General features: G+C 40.6%; 1 protein-coding gene across 1 annotated transcript in view; it reads right to left on the bottom strand.

Annotated features, from left to right (window-relative positions):
• Positions 1-23,865, bottom strand: part of EFCAB2 (EF-hand calcium binding domain 2) — a 113,997-nt gene extending 90,132 nt beyond the window's left edge. Inside the window, exon 1 of the mRNA XM_021689878.1 lies at positions 23,835-23,865. Coding sequence (XP_021545553.1) covers positions 23,835-23,865 — 31 coding nt within the window. The remainder of the gene's footprint in view (positions 1-23,834) is intronic.
• Positions 23,866-25,776: the final 1,911 nt, after the last annotated feature.

Genomic DNA, 25,776 nt, shown 5'->3' with positions numbered 1-25,776 from the left:
ATTATAATATTATTCAGGGATAAAAAAGAGCTATCAAGCCCGGAAAAGACATGTTGAAACACTACATATTTCTAACAACCAGTCTGAAAAGGCTATGTACTGTATAATTCCAGTAATATGACATTCTGGAAAATCAACACTATAGAGGCAGGAAAAAGATGAGTAGCTGTCAAGGGTGTGAAGCAGAAGAAGATGGAATATGAGATGGAATTTTTTAAGGTGATGAAACTATTCTGTATAATACTACCCCAACAGATACATGACATTGCATTTGTCAAAACCCATAGAACAAAGAGTGAACCTTAAGGTATGCCAATTAAAACGAAAATCATTTAGGAGGTCAAGGCAGTCCCAAGTCCCAAGAAACTACCTGTATGACAAATGTATGAGACAATCTCACTGAAGGAAAGGGGGGAGGAAAATGCTGACCTAAGTAACTTTGGAAATGAGTGGGGTATGTAAGACTAAAGGCAAAAGGAACTGCACATAAGCACTGTGCTCTAGTTGATAATGCTGCTTCCCACAGGGGCATGCGTTAACATTTCTGACCCTGCTATACATGTATACTGGAACTGAACAATAAAGTAAATGTTAGGTGTGTGGTGGGAGCCAGGTTTCTCACTGCCAGAGTGAAAATTTACTGATAAGCAATGGTAGGCTGGAATGATCCATGTAATCATGGATTGGAGCTGGAGATATTGTTATGAATTCACGTTCAACTAAATGTTGATACTGATGGCTACAAAGATAAATCTTTAGGGGCGCCTGGGTGGCTCAGTTGGTTAAGCGACTGCCTTCGGCTCAGGTCATGATCCTGGAGTCCCGGGATCGAGTCCCGCATCGGGCTCCCAGCTCGGCGGGGAGCCTGCTTCTCCCTCTGACCCTCTCCCCTCTCATGCTGTTTCTCTCTCTCTCTCTCTCAAATAAATAAATAAATAAAATCTTTTAAAAAAAAAGATAAATCTTTATAGATATGTGTATATACACAGGTTAGTAGAAACACATATTTTATTGATCTGTCAGCAGGGAGCACCTAGAAGCAATAACATTCCAGTAGCAATGAGCAAGCCTCGCACCCAGATCTTGGTTTCTAGTACCATTCTCCAAAAAAAGGAACTAGTGCTCTTTGAGAAATGGCTGGTCCTAGGACTAGGGCAAGAAATATAAAGGATGAGCCCAAAGAATCTTATTGCCAGAAAATAAGGAAATACTTTAAAAAAACAAATTACAGGGGTGCTTGGGTGGCTCAGTCGGTTCAGTGTCTGACTCTTAATTTCAGCTCAGATCATGATCTCAGGGTCCTGGGATCAAGCCCCTCTGTGCTCAGTGGGGAGTCTGCTTGAGATACTCTCTCTTCATCTCCCTCTGCCCCTTCTTCTGCTGGTTCTCTCTCTCAAATAAATAAATCTTAAAAAAAAATTACACTGATGGTACTGTATCAAAGGGATACAGAAGCCAACTGAAAGAGCTCCCAATAGCCAAAACTGGGACAATTTGAGCAACAAAATAAAGTAGTACTGGATTATAACCCGGAGTATAAAATAAATATCCATGAGTTTATACTGACATATATAAATGATTGAGTAAACAAATACATAAAAGAGAAAAATCTCTTGTGCAGAATGATTCCAAATAATTTATGTAAATTCTCTACCCTCAAGGAGGCAGAGCATAACTCCCCACTCCTTAAGTATGAGCTTTGCATAGTGACTTCCTTCCAAAGACTACAGTATGGGAAGGAGGAAAAAAGATTATCTTTACAGTGGAAAAACCTGACACTTACCTCAGCCAAATGATCCAGGTTAATATCAACAGTGACACAAACTGAGAGTCTGTACCATTAATGTAATGTTAGGGAAATGGCACTTAACCTCTGTGGTCTTCCTCCCCAAATCCCATAACCCTGATTTAATCATGAGAAAAACATTATACAAATTCCAATAGAGGGGCATTCTACAAAACAGTGGACCACTAATCCTCAAAACTGTCAAAAACAAGAAGAGTCTGAGAAACTGCCACAGCCAAATGGAGCCTAAGGAGACAACTAAATGTAATGTAGTATCCCAAACGGTATCCTGGAACAGAAAAAGGACATTAGGTAAAAATTAAGGAAATTTGAATAAAGTATAGCCTTTTTTTTTAAGATTTTATTTATTTGTCAGAGAGAGAGAGGAGAGCGAGCACAAGCAGGGGGAGTGGCAAACAGAGGGAGAAGCAGGCTCCTCACTGAGCAAGGAGCCCGATGTGGGACTTGACCCCAGGACCCTGGGATCATGACCTGAGCCAAAGGCAGACGCTTAACTGACTGAGCCACCCAGGGGCCCTATAGTATAGGCTTTAGTTAATTAAAAAAAAAAAAAAAAACTTGTTAACACCTTACTTTTGAACAAATTTTGCCACCACTTCTAAATTGCAGCACAGTGTGGTTAAGATCATACACTCTAGAGCCAGACTGGGTTTAAAGAACAAATCCACCACTTATTAGCACTGTAACCTTTTGAAAGTTATCTAACTGCTCAGATATTCCATTTTTCTCACCTGTAAAAAGGAGAATATCAAGAATATTTATCTCACAAGGTTATTTTGAAATGTACTATCAGAACTCTAGTAATATTCAATCAAAGTTACCCATTATCATTTCTAAGTTTTTCTAATTTGAGGAAGTTGCTTAGTATCTCAGGAAAGTAAGGTTTATAGATTTGATTGAGAGAAACTAAGTTTTTTTAATTTAAATTCAATTAGCCCACATATAGTACATCATTAGGTTCAGATGTAGTGTTCAATAATTCATCAGTTGCATATAACATCTAGTGGTCATCACATCACGTGCCCTCCTTAATGCCCATCACCCAGTTATCCCATCCCCTCACCACCTCCCCTTCTGCAACCCTCATTTTGTTTCCCAGAGTCAAGAGTCTCTTGTGGTTTGTCTCCCTGATTTCGTCCCAATCAGTTTTCCCTCCCTTCCCCTATAATCCTCTGTGCTATTTCTTATATTCCACATATGAGTGAAACTATATAATTGTCTTTCTCTGATTGACTTATTTCACTTAGCATAATACCCTCCAGTTCCATCCATGTTGATGTAAATGGTAGGTATTCATCCTTTCTGATGGCTAAGTAATATTCCATTGTATATATGAACTACATCTTCTTTATCTATCCATCTGTTGAAGGACATCTCGGCTCCTTCCACAGTTTGGCTATTGTGGACACTGCTGCTATGAACAATGGAGTGCAGGTGCCCCTTCTTTTCATACATCTGTATCTTTGGAGTAAATACCCAGTAGTGCAATTGTTGGGTCATAGGGTAGCTCTATTTTTAACTTTTTGAGGAACCTCCATACTGTTTTCCAGAGTGGCTACACCAGCTTGCATTCCTACAAACAGTGTAAGAGGGTTCCCCTTTCTCTACATCCTTGCCAACATTTGTTGTTTCCTGTCTTGTTAATTTTAGCCATTCTGACTGGTGTAAAGTGGTATCTCATTGTGGTTTTGATTTGGATTTCCCTGATGCCAAGGGATGTGGAGCACTTTTTCATGTGTCTGTTGGCCATTTGTATGTCTTCTTTGGAGAAATGTCTGTTAGTGTCTTCTGCCCATTTCTTGACTGGATTATTTGTTTTTTGGGTGTTGAGTTTGTTAAGGTCCTTATAGATCTTGGATAACAGCCCTTTATCTGTCATTTGCAAATATCTTCTCCCATTCCATAGGTTGCCTTTTAGTTTTGTTGACTATTTCCTTTGCTGTGCAGAAGCTTTTTATCTTGATGAAGTCCCACTAGTTTGTTTTTTCTTTTGTTTCCCTTGTCTTTGGATACGTGTCTTGAAAGAAGCTGCTGCTGCCAAGGTCGAAAAGGTTACTGCCTGTGTTCTCCTCTAGGATTTTGATGGATTACTGTCTCACATTTAGGTCTTTAATCCATTTTTAGTTTATCTTTGTGTAAGGTGTAAGAGAATGGACCAGTTTCATTCTTCTGCATTTGGCTGTCCAATTTTCCCAGCACCATTTATTGAAGGGACTGTCTTTTTTCCATTGAATATTCTTTCCTGCTTTGTTGAAGATTAGTTGACCATAGAGTTGAGGGTCCATTTCTGGGCTCTCTATTCTGTTCCACTGATCTATGTGTCTGTTTTTGTGCCAGTACCATGCTGTCTTGATGATTACAGTTTTGTAATACAGCTTGAAGTCAGGCATTGTGGTGCCCCCAGCTTTGGTTTTCTTTTTCAACATTCCCCTCGCTATTCAGGGTCTTTTCTGTTTCCACACAAATTTTAGGATTGTTTGTTCCAGCTCTGTGAAAAATGTCAATGGTATTTTGATAGGGAGTGCACTGAATGTGTAGATTGCTCTGCGTAGCATACACATTTTAACAATGTTTATTCTTGGGGTGTCTGGGTGGCTTAGTCGGTTAAGCATCTGCCTTCAGCTCAGGTCATGATCCTAGGGTCCTGGAATGGAGCCCCACATTGAGCTCCCTGATCATTGGAGAGTCTGCTTCACCCTCCCTTTGCCCCCACCCCACTCGTGCTCACTCACTCTCACTCTCTATCTCAAATAAATAAATAAAATCTTTAAAAAAAAACGTTTATTCTTTCAATCCATGAGCATGGAATGTTCTTCCATCTCTTTGCGTCTTCCTCAGTTTCTTTCGTAAGTGTTCTGTAGTTTTTAGAGTACAGATCCTTTACCTCTTTGGTTAGGTTTATTCCTAGGTATCTTATGGTTTTTGGTGCAATTTAAATGGGATTGATTCCTTAACTGCGAGAAACTAAGTTTTCTATTACTCATTCACATGAAACATATATAGAAAGAAAATTGGCAAAAATGTAATTTCACACAGAATTATTAGCATTAGTTTCCATGAAGTCATAAACCATATTGGAATCTGTTGATATTTCACTATAATACTATATATTATAGTGATTACTATACAATACTATATATATTTTAATACTATAATTCTTGTATTGGGTTAAATAAATCCTCTTTCTTAAAATATGAAATAAAAGTGTATGTTTTATACTCCTTTAAAAATATATTCTTTATATTTTTTAGTTGTCTCTACTCCATTAGGTTACATAAACATACAAAAGACTTGTTTATTATAAAAAATATATAACTAAATTATCAATATAATATAAAATGCATTTTATTTGGTGAAATTTCAGTTAGAGGCAAGTTACATCATTAGATAGTAATTCCTTTTTCTATTTAATCCCATATTAGGTGTTACCAACAAAAAGAAATAAAAGGCATCCAAATTGGTAAGGAAGAAGTAAAACTTTCACTATTTGCAGATGACATGATACTATATATATAAAGAAAACCCTAAAGATTCCACCAAAAAACTACTAGAACTGATAAATGAATTCAGTTAAGTTGTGGGCTACAAAATCAATGTGCAGAAATCTGCTGCATTTCTATACACTACCAAAGAAGCAGTAGAAAGAGAAATTAAGAAAACAATCCCATTTACAATGCACCCAAACCAGTAAGATACCTAGGAATAAACCTAACCAAAGAGGTGAAAGACCTGTACTCAGAAAACTATAAAACACTGACAAAAGAAGGACACTTGGGTGGCTCAGTCAGTTAAGCATTTGCCTTCGGCTCAGGTCATGATACCAGCATCCTGGGACTGAGTCCCGTGTTGGGCTCCTTGCTCAGTGGGGAGGCTGCTTCTCTCTCTGCCTGCTATTCCCCCTGCTTGTGTGCTCTCTCTCTCTCTCTGACAAATAAATAAATTTGAGAGACACAGCGAGAGAGGAAACACAAGCAGGGGGAATAGCTGGGAGTGGGGAAAGCAGGCTTCCTGCTGAGCAGGGAGCCCAACGTGGGGCTCGATCCCAGGACCCTGAGATCATGATCTGAGCCGAAGGCAGACGCTTAATGACTGAGCCACCCAGGCACCCCATAAATAAAATTTTTTAAAAAATGGTGAAAGAAATTGAAGAGGACACAAAAAATGGAAAGACATTCCATGCCCATGGATTGGAAGAACAAATATTGTTAAAATGTCTATACTACCCAAAACAATCTACATATTTAATGCAATCCCTATCAAAATACCAACAGCATTTTTCACAGAACTAGAACAAACAGTCCTAAAATTTGTATGGAACCACAGAAGACCCCAAATAGCAAAAGCAATCTTGAAAAAGAAAAACAAAACTGGAGGTATCACAATCTGAAGTTTGAAGTTATATTACAAAGCTGTAGTTATCAAAATAGTATGGAACTGGCACAAAAACAAATACATAGATCAATGGAACAGAATAGAGAGCCCAGAAATAAACCCACAATTATATGGTCAATTAATCTTCAACAAAGGAGGAAAGAATATTCAATGGGAAAAAGACAGTCTCTTCAATAAATGGTGTTGGGAAAACTGGACAGCAACTTGCAAAAGAATGAAACTGGACCACCTTCTTACACTGTACACAAAAATAAACTCAGAATGGATTAAGGACCTAAATATAAACCATAAAACCTAGAAACCATAAAAATCCTAGAAGAGAACATAGGCAATAATCTCTCCGGCATTGGCTGTAGCAACATTTTTCTAGATATGCCTCCTGAGGCAAGGAAAATAAAGGCAAAAATAAACTATTGGGACTTCATCAAAATAAAAAGCTTCTGCACTGTGAAGCAAGCAATCAACAAAACTAAAAGACAACCTAGTAAATGGAAGAAGATATTTGCAAATGACATATCTGATAAAGGGTTAGTATCCAAAATATATAAAGAACTGATACCACTCAACACCCAAAAAATAGAATCCAATTAAATATGGGCAGAAGACATGAACAAACATCTCTCCAAAGAAGACATCCAGATGGACAACAGACACATGAAAAGATGCTCTACATCACACACCATCAGAGAAAAGCAAATCAAAACTACAATGAGGTATCACCTCACATCTGTCAGAATGCGTAAAATCAACAACACAGGAACACCTGGGTGGCTCAGTCGGTTAAGTGACTGCCTTCGGCTCAGAGTCCTGGGATCGAGTCCTGCATTGGGCTCCCTGCTCGGAGGGGAGTCTGCTTCTCCCTCTCCCTCCACTGCTCCCCCTGCTTGTGCTCTCTCTCTGTGTCAAATGAATAAATAAAGAAAATCTTTTAAAAATAAATAAATAAAATAAAATCAACAACACAAGAAACAACAGGTGTTGGTAAGGATGTGGAGCAAAAGGAACTCTCATACTCAGTTCATGGGAATGCAAACTGGTGCAGCCACTCTGGAAAACAGTATGGAGGTTCTTTAAAAAAGTTAGTAAATAGAACTACCCTACAACGCAGTAATTAAGCTACTGGGTATTTACCCAAAAAATACAGAAACACTAATTCAAAGGGAGACATGCACCCCTATGTTTACTGCAGCATTATTTATAATAGCCAAACTACGGAAGTAGCTCAAGTGTCCATCAAAAAATGAATAAAGATGTATGTATATGTATATATGTGTATATATGTGGAATATATACAATGGAATATTATTCAGCCATTAAAAAGCATGAAATCTTGCTATTTGCAACAACATAGATAGAGATAGAGAGTATGATGCTAAGCGAAATAAGTCAGAGAAAGACAAATACCATATGATTTCACTCATATGTGGAATATAAGAAACAAAACAAATGAGCAAAGGAAAAATGAGACAGAGAGAGAGAGAAATCAAGAAACAGACCTTAACTATAGAGAACACACTGATGGTTACCAGAGAGGAGGTGGGTGGGGGGATGGGGGAAATAGGTCTTGGGGATTAAGGAGTGCACTTGTGATGAGCACAGGGTGATGTATGGAAGTGCTGAATCACTATATTGTACACCTGAAGCTAAGATAACACTGTATATTAACTATACTGGAATTAAAATTAAAAAATTAATTTTAAAAATTCCATATTAGACACTACCAAAGCCAACGATTTGACACTGTATTTGCTTTTCAGCAATGGGAATGCAAAGGCTAAAAATTAGCTATCATGGGCGCCTGGGTGGCTCAGTTGGTTAAGCGACTGCCTTCGGCTCAGGTCATGATCCTGGAGTCCCTGGATCGAGTCCCGCATCGGGCTCCCTGCTCAGCAGGGAGTCTGCTTCTCCCTCTCCCACTCCCCCTGCTTGTGTTCCCTCTCTCGCTGTGTCTTTCTCTGTCAAATAAATAAATAAAATCTTTAAAAAAAATAAAAAAATTTTAAAAAAATAAAAAAAAATAAAAAAATAAAAATTAGCTATCATACCAAATTAAAAATCAAACCATAGAAAGAAAAAAACCAAAAAAGTTACATTTAATTTCAAAAAAAGAAACTAATGATAATAAATACAGAAGGAGCTGTCATAACCAAAATAAAAAGTCATATCACTTAAGGTTATAGAGCGGAGTATTTTGTTTGTTAAGTGGGACTTAAACTCATGACCCCAAGATCAAGAGTCACACACTCTAATGACTGAGCCAGCCAGGTGTCTCTATAAAGTGGAGTTATAAACAAATAGTACAGCTCAGTTCTTTCCTAAACCTAAGATGTCTTATACATATTTAAATATTTAACCAGGTGCTCAAAGCCCCACCTACAGAAATTAACATGAAATAATAAGTCCCAAGAGGAATCCTTACCATGAGAACTGTATAAAACATACAGCAAAGTAGGTAAAGAAATGCCCCTAAGGTTAATTAACGAGAAGCACAAATAACATTATTGTTCTGTTTGTCTCAGGTACTGCCATACCTATTCCAGAGATACTCTGTTTTTAAAAAGCCAAGAACCCAATTTGTCTTTTTTTTTTGAGGAGGGGAGGGAGTAGTTCTTACTGAATTCTTATTTTATAATCAACTTGATCCAAAGACACTATACCACTAAAACACCTGGCTTAAAACTGTCATACTGTATTTACTCATCTAGCTTTCACTTAGCAAATGTTTTTTTACCTTATTTTTTTAAAAGATTTTATTTATGGATTTGAGAGAGAGAGAGCATGAGCGGGGTGAGGGGCAGAGGGAGAAGCAGACTCCCTGCTGAGCAGGGAGCCCCATGCGGGACTCAATCCCAGGACCCTGGGATCATGACCTGAGCTGAAGGCAGACGCTTAACCGACTGAGCCACCCAGGAGCCCTTAGGCAATGTTTATTGACTGTCTACTACAAATATGTTCCAATTTAAAAGGAAAACAAACCAGCTACAGCAAACTGTAGCAGTAGATGTGCTAACACTGGGGGCAAGTGCTCAGCACAGTACTAGGTAAGCACAAGGGGGCATCCAGTCTAAGGTAGAGACCAGGAGGAGTCAGAAGTTGAAATGAGGAGGCACTAATTCACCCATAACTCTGTCCTCCAAATCTCAACAACCAATACAAAGAAATTAAAAATCTCTAGACTCTAAAACCTTCGTCATTGCCTCTGCTGTCACCTAGTCCAAGGCACCACCACTGTCCTCTGCTCCCATCTACCAGAGTACAGGCAAGGGACCTTTTATTTATTTATTTATTTATTACGGTTTTATTTATTTATTTGAGAGAGAGAGAGCACGAGCAGGGGGGAGGGGCAGAGGGAGAGGGAGAAGCAGACTCCCCACTGAGCAGGGAGCCTGATACAGGGTATGATCCCAGGACTCTGAAATCATGACCTGAGCCGAAGGCAGACGTTGAATGGGCTGAGCCACCCAGGCGCCCTGGCAAGTGGCCTTTTAAAAACATAAACCAAATGTATAATCTCCCTGTTTAAAATGCTTTGATGGCTTCCTTTTCCTCTTTAATAGAGGTTAGCACCCACTCCCCTCCAACCTGATCATCAAATAGGCCTGGCCTCTGCCTACTCTGCAAACCTCAGTTCCCATCACTCCTCACCACGTGACTCCATTCCAGCTACCCTGGCCCTCATTCAATGCCTCAAATAAGCCAGGCTCCTTTATTGCTTCGGTCTCTTGCATTTGCATTCCTTTTGCTGAAAAGTAGTAAGAGGGACAGCCATACTCAAAGCCCCTGAAGAAAAAATTAAGTGTCCCTCTTCTGGAACCCTGAACTTTTTCAAAGTACCTATCCCAAATGCAGTTAAATAATTATGTTATTATAACATCGTCTCTAAGTGGGCAAGGCCCACATCTAATTCTTCTCCCAATGTAGAGCACAGAGCCTGACATGGAAAGTAATGATTGATAAAACATGTATAGAGCTCTTACTACACATGAAGCTCTCTGCTACATGCTTTGCCACCATATGAGGTAGGTTCCACTTTACTCAGTTGACTTGTGAAGAAATTAGAATACATCAGTACCTACCCAGAAGTTACCCGGCTCTTAAGTGACAGAGTTAGGATTTGAATCAGATTTACTATAGACTTCATGGTTTCGTTTGTTTGTTTTCAAAGATTTATCCATTCATTTTGAGAGAGAGAGAGAGAGAGCAAGCTGGTCAGGGAGAGGAGGAGAGAGAGAGAATCTCAAGCAGACTCCCCACAGAGCCCGACTCAAGGCTCAATCCCATGACCCAAAATCAAGCAACTGAGCAACCCAGATGCTCCTAGACTTCATATTCTTAACCACAAAGCAACACAATTTATTAAATGAAGCCCACAATGAGGAAACATTATGTGCACAGGCCTACCACTGCCATGATGGGAACAACAAACTGTTCATTATGAAGAAGTGTAGAACGCGTGGAGGGTGGTGCCAGACATGTGATCAGAAAAGGACCTGGAGAAACAAAATATCCTAGTCTGCTCTGTTAGAGTTTAGTCTGTCTTAGGCAATGGGAAAACATTACAGGGTTTTAGGTAGAGGATTCATAACCAGATAACCAGGTTTCAGTATGGGAAATGAAAACAAGTAAACCATTTCGGAGGCTTTCACAATCCAGTAGATACAGATAAATGTGTATGTGTCAGGAAATTGAGAGAATTTCTATCCTATGGCTTTTATCTTCTCTGCCATATATGAAGTGAAAAGGTTTGCAGAGTGAATAGGGAGCTGAGGGGATTAGAGAGATGAGATCATGAAGTCATGCAGATGGCCCAAACCCTTTCTGAAGCAATCAGGGCCAGGAGAGACAAAGAGAGACTGATGGACTGCTCTAGATGAGAGACTAGAGGCCTGGGAGTCAGTGCAGCATGTGATCCGGACAGAAACCTCTAGTGGAGGGGCAATGTTAGTGCAGGCACTCTTGACTGCTGGGGCAAAGGACAAAATCGGGATGTGGACTGTAGAATTCAGTGAAAATATGGTGTCTATGTTAAACTTTGTAGAGATTTTACAGAGCAGACTACCTTTATTCCTAGAAAATACACACCAAAGTATTAAGGGATAAAGTTTCACAATGGTATGTAACATATTCTCAAAAGTTTCAAGTAAAAAATACACATATATATAACATTATCATATAGATAATACTACAATGTATATTACAAAATACATTATTATAGTATATATGGGAGAGAGACTGATAAAAATGTGGCAAAATGTTGAAATTTGTGAATTTGGGTAAAGGGAATGTGGGTAATCTCTGTGCTATTTTTGCAATTTTTCACAAAGTTTGAATTATTTCAAAAAATTACAAAGTTATTTTTTAAATAATCAGTATTGAATAAGATACCATCCAAGAATGAAATATCTGAATTTAAGATGTCAGAGGTGTCACAGTTCTAGATTATGGCAGTCTCCGGTTTAGCTATGGAGGTGTGCAGCCAAAGTATAACAGATCAAAGTCACTGAAACTGAGGCCATATGTGAGACACTTCCCTCTCATTTGATCATATCCCAGTTTCATATGAAATTTCATCTTATTTACTGATTTCTCTTGAAGTTTTTTAATCTCTGGATTCCCTTTCACTTTTCTTTTGAAGTTTTTAGTACTTGAACTACTTTATAATGTAATCATCAGTGCAAATCTGAGAATTTCAAATCCCCATCTCTTTGACAACCTATTCGACATACTACCACTTTTCAGGTTTATTATCTTGGGTCCTATTCAGATTTAATCTATGTGACGATAATTAAGTTTCATACAAACTTTAATAATATTTCAGCTACTATATCAAACATGGTAATAATAATAATGATGGCACATCACCCCCTACCATCCACAGTGCTGGCATCCCTAAATCCTGTCTGATCTGAAGTCATCAGAGAGGGGCACCTGGCTGGCTCAGTTGGTTGAGTATCTGATCTTGATTTCTGCTCAGGTCATGATTTCAGGGTCATGAGACTGGGCCCCGTGCCCAGCTCCGTGCTGAGCAGAGAGCCTGTTTAAGATTTTCTCTCTCCTTCTCCCTTTGCCCCACCCCCACCTCTCTAAAAAAAATAATCAGAGTGTCTCCTGCATGGGTGGAAGGGAAGTGATCACCTGGTTATTCCAAGGGATGGGAGATCCAACCACCTGCCTAGGGCTTCAATCCAAACCTCCCATGATTAGCCTCACACATGCCTTCAGTGATGGTTGCTGCTGCCAATCCTGAGCCTCCCCAGGGTCCTAAAGCTCCACTTGGTTTGTTCCTTTTTGGCTCCTTCCTCTACAGACTTACTTTTCTTTCCTTTGGTTCTGCTAGGCTAGTGGCCACTCGTCCATCCATTTAATAATTTATTATGCCTGGGGCGCCTGGGTGGCTCAGATGGTTAAGCGTCTGCCTTTGGTCAGGTCATGATCCCAGGGTCCTGGGATCGAGTCCCGCATCAGGCTCCCTGCTCAGGGGGGAGCCTGCTTCTCCCTCTGCCCCTCTCTCTCTGTCTGTCTCTTATGAATAAATAAATAAAATCTTTAAAAAAAAATTTATTATGCCCTCTCCTAATCTCTTTTTATTCTCTTCTCCTAATGTCTTTACAAACTGCTATTATCTCCTCTCCCACTCTCCCTACCCTTGTAGGTCTATGCCTTTTTTAATTCCTTTACTGTCATTCTAGTGGGGTTTCAAGAAGGGTAAAAATAAACATGTGTGCTCAATCACCATGGTGAAGTGGAAGTGTCATTCTAGCTTTTTATGAGGTTAGATTAAATATGTTTCAGTCTGAGTGACTCTCCAAATATAATGGGGTAGCTCTGAGCTATTTTCAATATTTTTTAAAGGTTAACTGAAAAATACATTTACCCATAGTGAGACCATGAAGGGTGACATTAAATTTCTTTACTCAATGTGTTATTCCTGGTTCATTCATTCATTCAACCAATATTTAAAGTGACTACTACATCCTCCACACTGTCCTAAATTCCAGGGATTCAGTAGTAAATGAAACAGTCTCTTGACTTCATGGAGTTTCTACTACAATAGGATAGACAAACAAATATGTATCTTACACTGATCATAAACTCTGGCAATTATGTGCCTTTGATTACAAAAAGTTGAAAAAGAATTAATTAGTATAAAAGGATCACAAGGTACTCATAGAATTTAGAAATTAGATTACCCTCTGTTAGTACCTAGTTAGAACCAACAGAGGTGAGATTAAGTGAAATTATTTTCCCAAAGGGGGTCGAGGATGGGGATCAAAGCTGATCAAAGATCAAAAGATCTTTGTAGACCAACACTAACTGTAGCATTATTTATAGCACAGAAAATTTGGAAACAATCTAAACAGCCAACAGTCAGGGAAAGCTTAACTAAATATGTTCCATAAATAATGATGAATGCAGCTATTATAAATGATGTGTTTGAGAGACACTTATGACATGGGAAAGTACTTATAATAGTAAGTGAAAAACTTAGATATAAAACTATATACAATATCAACTATATGAAACAAATGAAAAACAAATCTGCCAAGAAAAATAATCTGGAAAGAAATGTTAAAATGGTAAACTTTATTCTAGATTGTGGATCAATGGTTTTTAACAGCATCCCCATCCTATGGTAACTTGTTAGAAACACAAATTCTCACACTCCCATCCCAGACCTCTGGTTTAGAAATTCTGGCCTGGGGGCTTAGCAATCTATGTTTTAACAAACCTCTGGGTGATTCTGATGGTCACTTAAGTTTGAGTACTGCTCTAGATAATGAGATGATGGGTGAACTTTATTTTTATTTTTATTTTTTTATTTTCTACCTTATATAAATTTCCACTTGACTTCTCTATGTGAGGCACAGAGGCTAAGGACATTGGCTTTGGAGACAGACTTGAATGGAGCCCTTGCTTCACCACGTAGCTAGTGACCTTGGACAGTATCTTACTCAATATTGATTATTTAAAAAATAACTTGGTCTCATCTTTCAACACTTCAACTGTTTCACTCCACTCTCACCTGGCTTCCATGGTTTCTGACAAAGTCCAGGTACGGTGACTGTTTTCCTCTGGCTTCTTTCCAGATTTTCTTGTCGTCTTTGGTTTTCTGCAGTTTGACTAGGATACACCTAGGCATAGATATTTTGGTATTTACCCTGTTTGGTGTTCTCTTAACTTCCTGGATCTGCTTTGGTGTGTCTCGGGACATTTGGGGAAAAAAATTGTCTATTACCACTACAAATATTTCTTCTGCTCCATTCTTTTATTCTTTTCCTTCTGGTATTCCAATTGTATGTGTTTTACACCTTTTGAAATTGTCCCACAGCTCTCGGATGCTGTTTTGTTTTTTTTTTTTTGCATTCTTTTTTCTCTTTGCATTTCAGCTTCGAAGTTTCTATTGAAATCTTCAAGTTCTATCATTCTTTCCTCAGAAATGTTGAGTCTACTGATGGACCCATCAAAGGTTCTTCTGTTCCACTGTATTGGATTTCTAACATTTCCCTTTGATTCCTTCAGAGTTTCCATGTCTCTGCTTATACCACCCATTTTTTCTTGAATGTTGTCTTTTCCCATTAAAGCCCTAAACATATTAATCATAGTTCTTTTAAATCTCAATCTGATAATTCCAAGATATGTATCACAGATCTGAGTTTAGCTCTTATGCTTACTTGATCTCAGATGGTGTTTTTGCTTTTTGCATGCCTTCTAATTTTTTGTTGAAAGCCAGACGTAACGCTCAAGTAATAGAAACTAAGACAGTCAGTTAAGAGGCTTCATAACAATTTGGCTAAGAATAGGGCTGTGTTTAATGTTTGCTATAGCTGTAGGTGCCAGATTCCTCTAAGGACTCCTCCTTAAATAGTGTGTACCACACACATTTCATCTGTAATCCACTATTATTGTACTACAACTCTGTGATGTGGTGGTAAAGTGTAAGTAAAGGGAAGCATTCTACCTCATATTTAAACTTTAGTCTTTTACTGGACTTGTCTCTGGGCTGTGACCTTCACAAGTGTTTTTTAGCTTCTCCCAGCCCCCTCAGATGAGATAGGAATGCTACAGGGGACTGGAGTTGGTTAAATGCAGGCAGGGAGGACAAAGCTCTGGTAAAGTCTTTTCCACCTGGAGAGTAGGTCTTCGTTATGCGGAATGCTCTGAGGAGATTTCAAAATGTTTACCTTCCCCCTCCCCCTGCTAGAGCAACATGGGGTCTTTCTTGGGTCTTTACCAGGTGACCTGGTAGGTTTCCTGGAAGCAAAACCCAAGAATATGTGAGGCATCTCCTAGGACTACAGGCTCCCAGGGAGTTTCTCACACTCGGTATTTCACATAGCCTCCAGCAATTTGCCAAAATTACCAAGTGTTTCTTCCAGTTTATAGTGATAGAAGTGATGACTTCCCAAACTCTTAACCTGTTGTGGCTGAAACTGAGCCCCTGTTTCTTCATTTGTAGAAAGGATATTAACAGAGGCATCTATCACATAGGTTTGTTGGAAGGATTAAATGACCTAATTCATGTAAAAACATTTTGTCCAGTGCCCACTTCAGAATTTAATGCTTATTAGACTGGGAACTCTTTGAACTGAAGTTCAGAGAAATTAAGTGACACACCCAAGAAAATCTGAAAAAAAGCAGTATGCAAATTCAAGCCCAGGTTTTAGAGTCCAAATTTATTGCCACATTTTAAAAATAAATTATTTTATTACACTCTTAATATCTATAAAACCCATACTAGAAGTTTACAAACCACTGTCAGGTACAGGATGTAGTAAACACGTGTTCACAAATGGGTAAGAATAATTTATAGTTAGCGTACGGATTTTAAAACATAAAAATAGTTTTTATATTTAGGATATTTAGGATTTTAAAGCTTTTGGAGAAATGACATTAAAATTGTGAGACTTTTCGGTTGAGTGTTGGACTCTTGATTTCGACCCACGTTGATATCTGGTAGTCCAATCCAGCCCTGCCTCAGCTCTGCACTCATTGCGGAGTCTGCTTGTCCCTCTTCCTCCCCCTCTGTCCCTTCCCTTTCCCCTTCCAAGCCTAACTCACTCTTGCTCTATCTAAAATAAATAAATCGGGGTGCCTGGGTGGCTCAGTAGGTTCAGCATCTGCCTTTGGCTCAGGTCATGATCGCAGGGTCCTGGGACCTAGCCCCACGTTGGGCACCCTACTCAGTGGAGAGCCTGCTTCTCCCTCTCCCCCCTGCTCGTGCTCTCTCGCTCTCTCTCTCTCAAATAAGTAAATTAAATTAATAAAATCTTTTTAAACATATAAATAAATAAAATAGTGAGACTTAAAAATGAATGCCCCTGAAAATCTAACCACCCTGATATCATCTCCTGTGTTCTCCTATAATCTTTACCCATTTACATGTGTAATTTTTACATATTGTTTTAAAAGGCTACAGTTCAATAAGTCAATACATAACAACTTATTTTGCATCCCCCATTTGTTGGACAAGTAGTTTTATCCATATTTTCAAATTTATAAATAACCTTATAATAATTATTTTTTACTTCTCACTTTTTTTTCAGAATATATTTCTAAGGATAAATACCCAGGAGTATATTAAAATCAAAGCATGTGGGGCGCCTGGGTGGCTCAGGTGGTTAAGCGACTGCCTTCGGCTCAGGTCATGATCCTGGAGTCCCAGGATCGAGTCCCGCATCGGGCTCCCTGCTCGGCAGGGAGTCTGCTTCTCCCTCTCCCACTCCCCGTTTGTGTTCCCTCTCTCGCTGTGTCTTTCTCTGTCAAATAAATAAATAAAATCTTTAAAAATAAATAAATAAATAAATCAAAGCATGTGGATATCATCTTTCCTTTAACATGAATTTCCAAATTGCCTTCCAAAAAAAAGTACCAATTTTTTTTTCTTTTCATTTTGGATGTACTCAACATTTCCATTTGATCTGTTTTAAATTGTGGTAAAACAGACTAAAAAATTAACCGTCCTAACCACTGTACAGTTCAATAGTGTTAGGTACATTCACATTGTTGTGCAACCCATCTCTAGAACTCTTCTTGCAAAAACTGACTCTATTCCCTTTAAATAACAACTTCCCTTCCCCCCTTCCCCCTGGCAGCCATGATTCTACTCTCTGTTCTATGAATTTGACTACTCTAGGTATCTCATGTAAGTAGAATTATACAGTACTTGTCTTTCTGTGACTGGCTAAATTCACTTAGAATAGTATCTTCGAGATTCAGCCTTGTGGTAGCATTAAGTCAGAATTTCTTTCCTTTTTAAAGATGAATGATATTGCAGTGTATGATTATACTGCATTTTGTTTAACATCCATTGATGGACACTTGAGTTGCTTCTACCTTTTGACTACTGTGGCTAATACTGCTATGAACATGGGTGTACAAATAGTTATTCAAGTTCCTGCTTTCAATTATTTTGGGTATAAAGCCAGATGTAGATTTGCTTGATCATATGGTAATTCAATATCTGAATTTTTGAGGAACTGCCATACTATTTTCCACAGCAGCTGTACCATTTTACATGCCCATCAACAGCACACAAGGGCTCCAAATTCTCCACATCTCGCCAACACTAATTTTTTATTGTAGCCATCCTAATGGGTGTGAAGTGCTATCTCATTGTCCATTTGACTTTTTAAAGTATGAATTTTCTTGACCAATTTTTATAGGTAAGTATAAAGATAAATTTCGGTCCAATTTTTCTCCAAGTTTTATTCTGAATTCGAGGAAATAAATTGTTGGTAAGTTAGTTTTCTTCTTCAGTTAGTCTCTACCTAGATTGTTATCCATCTAAAACAGGGAGAAAACTATTAAATGGCCCCCAAAATAGGCATGAATGCATTATGTGTGATCGACAATTGGTAAGACAAAGTTTTTCTTAACTCCTAGATTCCATGCCACACATATACTAAGAGCTACTTATTTCCTAGAATGTGCCAAGCACTTTCCTTTCTATTTATTCAGCATTTCTTTACTGCCAGGCATCATGGTGGGTGCTGGGGGATATAAAGATGAGTAAGACGACACCATCTCCATTATAACAACATTATGAAGTAGGTAAAATCTTTCCCACTTTACATCTGAGGAACTGGAGGCTCCTACGGTCTAGCATCTTGGCTAAGATCAGACAGAGCTTGGGGAAATTGAGGTCTTACTCCACTTTTCTACTACTCCATAGTATATCCTGTACTATCAACAGTTCCCTTTTTAAAAAGTAATATCCACCTGTAGTTTGTTTTTTACCTTAGATTTTCAAATGTTGGGTTTCAGAGGAATGGCAGCACAATACAAAGAAATAAACAAACAAAAACTTGTAAAACCTCTACCATTTAGGAGTTGATAGTTGAATTGGAGGCACTTTACCAAGCAATGCAAAGAAACGAACAATATTTTTATACAAAAATAGTAAATCCTAAGCAAGCTTTAAGTATCTGAGGCTTACTAAAAAAAAACTGACAAAGTTCCTTTGGCCTGCCAAAAGTTAGAGGATTTTATTCCTAAGCAGTTTGTTTCCTAGACATGATTCTAATTACAAACAGAAGTTCCTTGCAGTCCTATGTAAAATTCTCGAGGAGATAGAAACAATAAGATTAAAAGATTCAAAGAATCAACAACTGCGTTGATTCTCTATTTAAACAAAACTAAACAGAAGGAAAAGGAAAAAAATGTTCTGGCTGAGCAAACTTGAGAGAAATAATATAACTTCAAAAACAATTTTTGCTATCCCATTTCAAACATTCTTTCAGTAAAACAAAATTAACTCTTTCAAATTAACTTGATTCTAAAATTTAAATTCCTGGGGCGCCTGGGTGGCTCAGTTGTTAAGCGTCTGCCTTCGGCTCAGGTCATGGTCCCAGGGTCCTGGGATCAAGCCCCACATCTGGCTCCCTGCTCCACGGGAAGCCTGCTTCTCCCTCTCCCACTCTCCCTGCTTGTGTTCCCTCTCTCTCTGTGTGTCTCTCTCTGTCAAATAAATAAATAAAATCTTTAAAAATAAAAATAAAAAATAAAATTTAAATTCCTTTGTTAGCTAACATAACTATATGCATTTTTTAATCTAGGAAAAAAAATTTTTTTTTAAGATTTTATTTATTTATTTGTCAGAGACACAGAGCAAGCACAAACAGGGGGAGTGGCAGGCAGAGGCAGAGGGAAAAGCAGGCCCCCCGCTGAGCAAGGAGCCTGATGCGCAAGGAGCCTGAAGCAGACTCAATCCCAGGACCCTGGGATCCTGAGCCAAAGGAAGATGCTTAACGGACTGAGACACCCACACATCCCTAAGAAAAAATAAATTATGTTAAAGCACAAAAATGCTACAAAGGAAGAGAACAACTTCAGTGTATATAATCTTATAGGAAACTATTATAAATAGAACATAATAGCCTGTCATAGTTAATTTTTGTTACTAATGTTCTCAGTACTTTTACCAAGATTAATCCCTAAATGTTGAAGAGCTAGATATAAATCCAGAAGCTTAATCTTCCTTTATAACTTTAAAAAATCTCAAGATTAAAGATGAACTATTCAAAATATATGAAAATCTTTTTTTTAAAAAGGCGGCGGGGGGGGGGGGTGAGGCACCTGGATGGCTCAGTCCTTTAAGCATCTACCTTCAACTCAGGTTATGATCTCAGTGTCCTGGGATCGAGTCCCACATTGGGCTCCCTGCTCAGCAGGGAGTCTGCTTCTCCCTCTCCTTCTGACTCTCCTGCCCACTTGTGCTGTCTCAAATAAATAAAATCTTTAAAAATAAAATAAAATATATGTACATTTCTATAAAGGGGATTTTTGTAATTGTTGTTTTTTAAAGACAGGCCAGTGAATACTTTGGCTCTCAAAAAATGCTTGTTGAGGGGTACCTGGATGGCTCAGTCAGTTGAGTGATCGACTCATGATCGCATGGGTCTGGGTTGTGGGATCGAGCCCAGCATGGGTAGTCTGCTTGAGATTCTCTCTGCCCCTCCCCTCTCTCTTTCTTTCTCTCTCTCTGAAATAAACAAATCTTTTAAAAAAGATGTTTGTTGAGCCAGAAGTAATAGAAGCGTATTGCTTACCTGTAAGAATGAGAAAAAAAAAAAAACAACACTAAAAATACTGTATGTACTTTTGGGTATAGAATAGATTTTTAGGAAATAGCAAGTAATGTTTTAGCTAAAACATAAACATCTTTAATTAATTCAAACGTTCTGAATTCAATAAATATTGAGTTCCTACCATGTACCGAGCACCTCCTCAAGACATTGAGTGTAACAGATCAGAAAATGGTCCCTTTCCTTATAGCAGCAATGTCCACAATAGCCAAAATATGGGAAGAGCCCAGATGTCCATAGACAGATGAATGGATAAAGATGTGGTATACACACACACACACACACACAATTGATTATTACTCAGTCATCAAAAAGAATGAAATCTTGCCATCTGCAACAATATGGATGGAACTAGAGGGTATCATGCTAAGCAAAATAAGTCAGAGAAAGACAAATATCCTATGATTTCACTCATGTGGAATTTAAGAAATAAAACAGAGGAACATAGGGGAAGGGGAGAAAAAATAAAAAACAGAGAGAGGCAAGCCATAAGAGACTCTTAACTGTAGGGAACAAACTAAGGGTTGCTGGAGGGGAGGTGGGTGGGAGGATGGGGTAACTGCATGATGGGCATTAGGGAGGGCTCATTATATCTAATGAGTACTGGGTGTTATATGAAACTGATGAATTACTAAACTCTATCCCTGAAATTAATAATACACTGTATGTTAACCAAATTAAATGTAAATAAAAAATTTAAAAAAAGAAAAAAGAAAATGGTCCCTTTCCTCTTAAAGCTAACAGGGTACTGGATATATCCTCCAAAACTATCCTTTCTTTTGTGTGATTCCATGCTCATTAAGGACCTTTTTGAAATATAAATTCACCCTCCCCAAAAACTTAATACTCATGAAACAAAATACTACATTGCTGAGCTCAGCTTTCTGGTTAAAGTATCAACAAACCCCTATGGAATTCGTAATTAATTAGTTAGCTTGCGTGAAACCCCAAAGCCTTGATCAATTCTGATTAACTGGTTAGGTGTAATTTCTCAAACTTCAGAGCTGAGAATCAAATACAGCAGTGCAATTATGTCCATACGAAGATGATAACTGCCAAAGGAGTTGCTAGTTTATCCTCAGGCAACATGGCATCATTTCATCATGTCCTACCAACTGCAATATAATCAACTCATAAAACTGTTAAGAATAGGGGCGGCTGGGTGGCTCAGTCGTTAAGCATCTGCCTTCAGCTCAGGTCATGATCCCAGGGTCCTGGGATTGAGCCCTGCATCCAGCTCCCTGCTCAGTGGGAAGCCTGCTTCTCCCTCTCCCACTCCCCCTGCTTGTGTTCCCTCTCTCACTATGTCTCTGTCAAATAGATTTATAAAATCTTAAAAAAAAAACTGTTAATAAATAAAATATACCATATAACACTGCTTCTCAAACTTTAATATGCATCTGGATCACCTACAGATCTGCTAAAATGCAGACTGATTCAGCAGGTCAGGGGCAGGGACTGAGATTCTTCATTTCTGATAAGCTCCCAGGGATGCTCAGGCTGCTGTCCACAGACCAGGAGGGGATATAACACACCTGGAAAGAGGTCTGGCAAACAGGCTGCCCAGCCCAGCTAACTGTTCTCTCCCCTCCATGGATGTCTTATCTCCTTTACTGATCTCACCTTTCTTGAAAGAAGATAGTTCTTTTCACCTTTGCATCCTTCAAAATTCTCACCTAATCAGAACACCTTCCATAGGCATTAAATATATGCCAACGGAATGAATGACATCCAGCTTTTGTCATTACTTCTATACTTATGAACAGAACTGTTTCTTCCTCTGAATTTATTCTAAGTAGAAAAGTATTTTTGAAAACTGAAAAATCAGAAAAGCTATTTTTTAAGTAAAGAAAAATTGTATTTGCAACATGATCCAGTGCATTTTCATGCTGACCTAATCAATCTTTAAAAAATATATATCCAGGCGCCTGGGTGGCTCAGTCGGTTAAGCGTCTGCCTTCGGCTCAGGTCATGATCCTGGGGTCCTGGGATCGAGCTCCACATCGGGCTCCCTGCTCGCTGGGGAGCCTGCTTCTCCCTCTCCCTCTGCCTGCCTCTCTGCCTACTTGTTCTCCCTCTCTCTGTCAAATAAATAAAATGTTTTTAAATATATATATATATATATATATATATCCATAATTAACATGTTAACTTATCTGCTAATGATTTTTACTTTTTTTTTTTGTAAATAATAACTAAATCATCTGGTTTTCTGGAGAAGTTTTAAAATTTGTCTTAAAGCAGCGCCTGGCTGGCTCAGTCCGTAGAGCATGTGACTCTTGATCTCCCGTCCGAGAGTTCAGCCCCACAATGGGTGTAGAGACTACTAAAGAAACAAAAATAAACTCAAAAAACTAAAAATAAAACCCTTTAAAATTAGTCTTTAAAAAAAGTAATCACTTCCTTGGGTGTACTTTTTACTTTTAAGGCAGCACAATAAAAAAAAATTAGGCCATCTTAGTAAAGGTAACATCTAGAACACACTTCCGACCCTTCAGACTAACAGTCCTATAAATAAATAGTATTACTCTTATCCATAGGTAGATCTTTGGCGCAGTTTCCACTGTTTCTCCGCCGATTTTCTGTGATTTTAGCCCAACAAGTGATTGACTACCTCGGGGCTGGTTTCTGCACTCGTAAATGGTAAGTCGAGTACACTTGGCTGCAGGCTGAGAAAAGTGACACGTGACGGAGTTGCAGCACCCCAGAAAGGAAACAGGGACGGAATATACTTTCATTTCTAAGATGTTTACCTCGACGGTTTGACCGGTTTTTGCCACGAGTGTGCCAATGAGCACACATACACAGACTGTTACTTTTGAGCGACCGAGGAAAGGGCCCGAGGCTCGGGTTGGCACTGGCACAACGTCCAGGGTCGCCGCTCAACGTGGACGGCCAGGGCTCCGCCGGCGCGCCCGCAACCCAGCCGCCGCCTCCGGGCTGCTCTCCGGGACTCCTCACGCTGCCGAGCGCGGGTGCTCCGACCAGCTCCCCACGGACGCGCGTTTCTGAGGCTGCTGGCGCGGAGAGAGCGCCCGCGATCCGGAGGCCGTCCCCCCACGTCCCCACCAAGCAGGGAAAATGGAGGCGGCGGGCGCGTTCCCGCCGGGCGGGGCTTCGGCGCGGCCCGAAGGTCCGCCGGACACGGGCGGGCAGAGCCGGTCCCTCCCCCGGGCCGCCCCGGGTGCCAGCAGCCCGGCAGCTGCCGGCGTGGCGCCTGCGGCACAGAGGCCGGGGCGAAGCCGTGGAGGTGGGGTGCCGGCGGCCGCGAACAAGGACGCCATTATCGGCCTCGCCCGGCGGAGCCACGGGGAGGGAGGCGGTGGGGGAGGGGGAGGAGGGTGGGGACAAGAGGAGGGAGGAGGATGGGGCGGGGCTCAGGCGTTGGCTGGGAGGCCGCGGGCGCCGGGGAGGGCGGCCTCCGCTGCAGGACGCGTCGGTGGTCCCCTGCCCTGTGGGCCCTCTCCCCGCGGGGCGGACTCCGCTGGAGGGGGGCCCACCCCGCCCGGAGCGTCCCAGTGCGGGCCCGGTTCGCGGCGGGCGGCTCTTACCTGTGCCTCCCCTTTCTTTATCGTCCGCCATCTTGTTGCGGAGCCGTCGCCCGGGAGATGCCTGGCGTCACCCTAGGACGCGGCGTCCTTGCCCCCTCCAGCCCCCGCGCGAGTCCGGCCTGGGGCACCGGCGGCTCCGAACCCCGACGGCGGGAGCGCCCGCGGCGGGGGCTGGGGAGGGGGAGGCTCCGAGCGCGCGCCCGCCCCTCTCCCCGCACGCGTCCCCGTCCCCTCCCCCTCTCCCTCCCGGCCCACTCCGGCCTTGGGGGACGAGGGAGTGGGAGAGCCCCGGGCTCTGCCTTCCCTCCTGACCCGCGTGGGGACTCGCAGGCCCGGCGCCCTCCCCGCCCGTGGGTACGACGTGGCGCCGCGCGGGTTTTTCACTACGGACTTGAAAACGCGGCCGGAGAGCCGGGGTCGGACCTCGCGGCTGCCCCGGAGGCCGGGACGCTGGGCGGGCGCGGGGGGCACCCCAGCCGGCACCCCCGGGGCGGGCGGCGGCGGCGCGCGCCCGGGGCCGCCGAGCAAACACGGCGTCGTCAAGGCGGCAGTTGCTGACACAAACTGGAAGGTTCTCATGGCAACGGAGACGTGCCCGCCCGGCCGCCTCGACACCGACGTTAAATGTCCTAGCTCGTGAGGTTTGACTTGACCTCCAGCTAAGGTGACTACGGAGAAGTTGTACCCCCCGCGTTTCTGCAACTTGGCAGCTGTCGCAGGATGTTAGATTTTTGTCTCGGCTTAAGGATAAGCTCGTTCTACTAGAACGTTTTCTTTCTGAAATGATTTTTTGAATTATGTGGTTCAAACGAATATGAGATTTTAAAGCTAATCTTGGATGATTTTTAAGTGCATTCGCGTACTAGCTTAAAGGACGTTATGTGAAAATGTATGAACTGTTAACTGTAAATGTTGAAGCCTTCAGAGTACAAGGTACTAGTATGTGATGATTTTCTTAACATACTTGTTATGCTTCTTTTATTCTGTTCCTGTAATCGCTCAGTAAACCCGAAAGCAAACTGTTCTTAATTAAAATAACTATTTTTTCTATAGAAGATACTCATTTGGTGCTATAACCCGCATTCTCTTTGAAATTGATGAGAAATTATTGAATCATCGCAAAATGGCTTCTGTTGGAAGATAGGTACTTACATAAAATGAATACGGTTGTTTACAGTAAATTTTGGACTGCCCAGAATACGGGAAAGTAATCATTAGCATTCACATAATATTTAAATTTCGTACTTTTTCGTAGTCATTATAGTCTAGTAGTTTGTTTTTAAAGACGCCCTCTTTGCATACAGATAATGAAGGACTTTGAAATAAACGTAGGGAAAACCTCAGCTGTGGGCTCAGGTTGACTTCTCACTCACTGTGCCTTGAGGCTGTTTGCAGTTTCCTTTTTCTGGAATGCCTTCTCCCACCCCTCTCCGGGCCCCAACATTCACCCTCCCACGGACACACGTCTGCTCCCTCCCAGTTGTCAATGACCTCCTTGAAGGTCACCTACTCCTTGAAGCTTTAAGCTTTCCGGATCAACCTCCTCCTCTGTGGTCCAGAACTCCTATTCTAGAGCCTCTTCCATTGATTTGCAATGACTTTGTATATTTCTACTGTAAGCTCTTGAGGACAGGAAACACTTTGTCCCCATATCCCCAGTGCCTACAACAATTTTTCAGTTCTTGTGTCTGAAATAATATGTTTTAAAAATTGAACTGGATTTAGTCTTTTCAATGACTTAATTGATTATTTAAATTATTCCAAACCATATTAATCTCTACTTCTCCTATAGCAGATTTAAGACAATACTGTTTCTCTAAATTGGGATGAGTAAAAAAGCAGTGTATATTAATTAACCCCTCCCCTCCAGTTAGGTTTGAAGACAGAAGCCTGATCATATAAATCTTTTATGTGTACCCACAGTACCTTGCCTAATTTGGGA

The sequence above is a fragment of the Neomonachus schauinslandi genome, chromosome 6 (assembly GCF_002201575.2).
Source record: "Neomonachus schauinslandi chromosome 6, ASM220157v2, whole genome shotgun sequence".
Classification (NCBI taxonomy): domain Eukaryota; kingdom Metazoa; phylum Chordata; class Mammalia; order Carnivora; family Phocidae; genus Neomonachus; species Neomonachus schauinslandi.
This window is presented reverse-complemented; position numbering and strand designations above follow the sequence as displayed.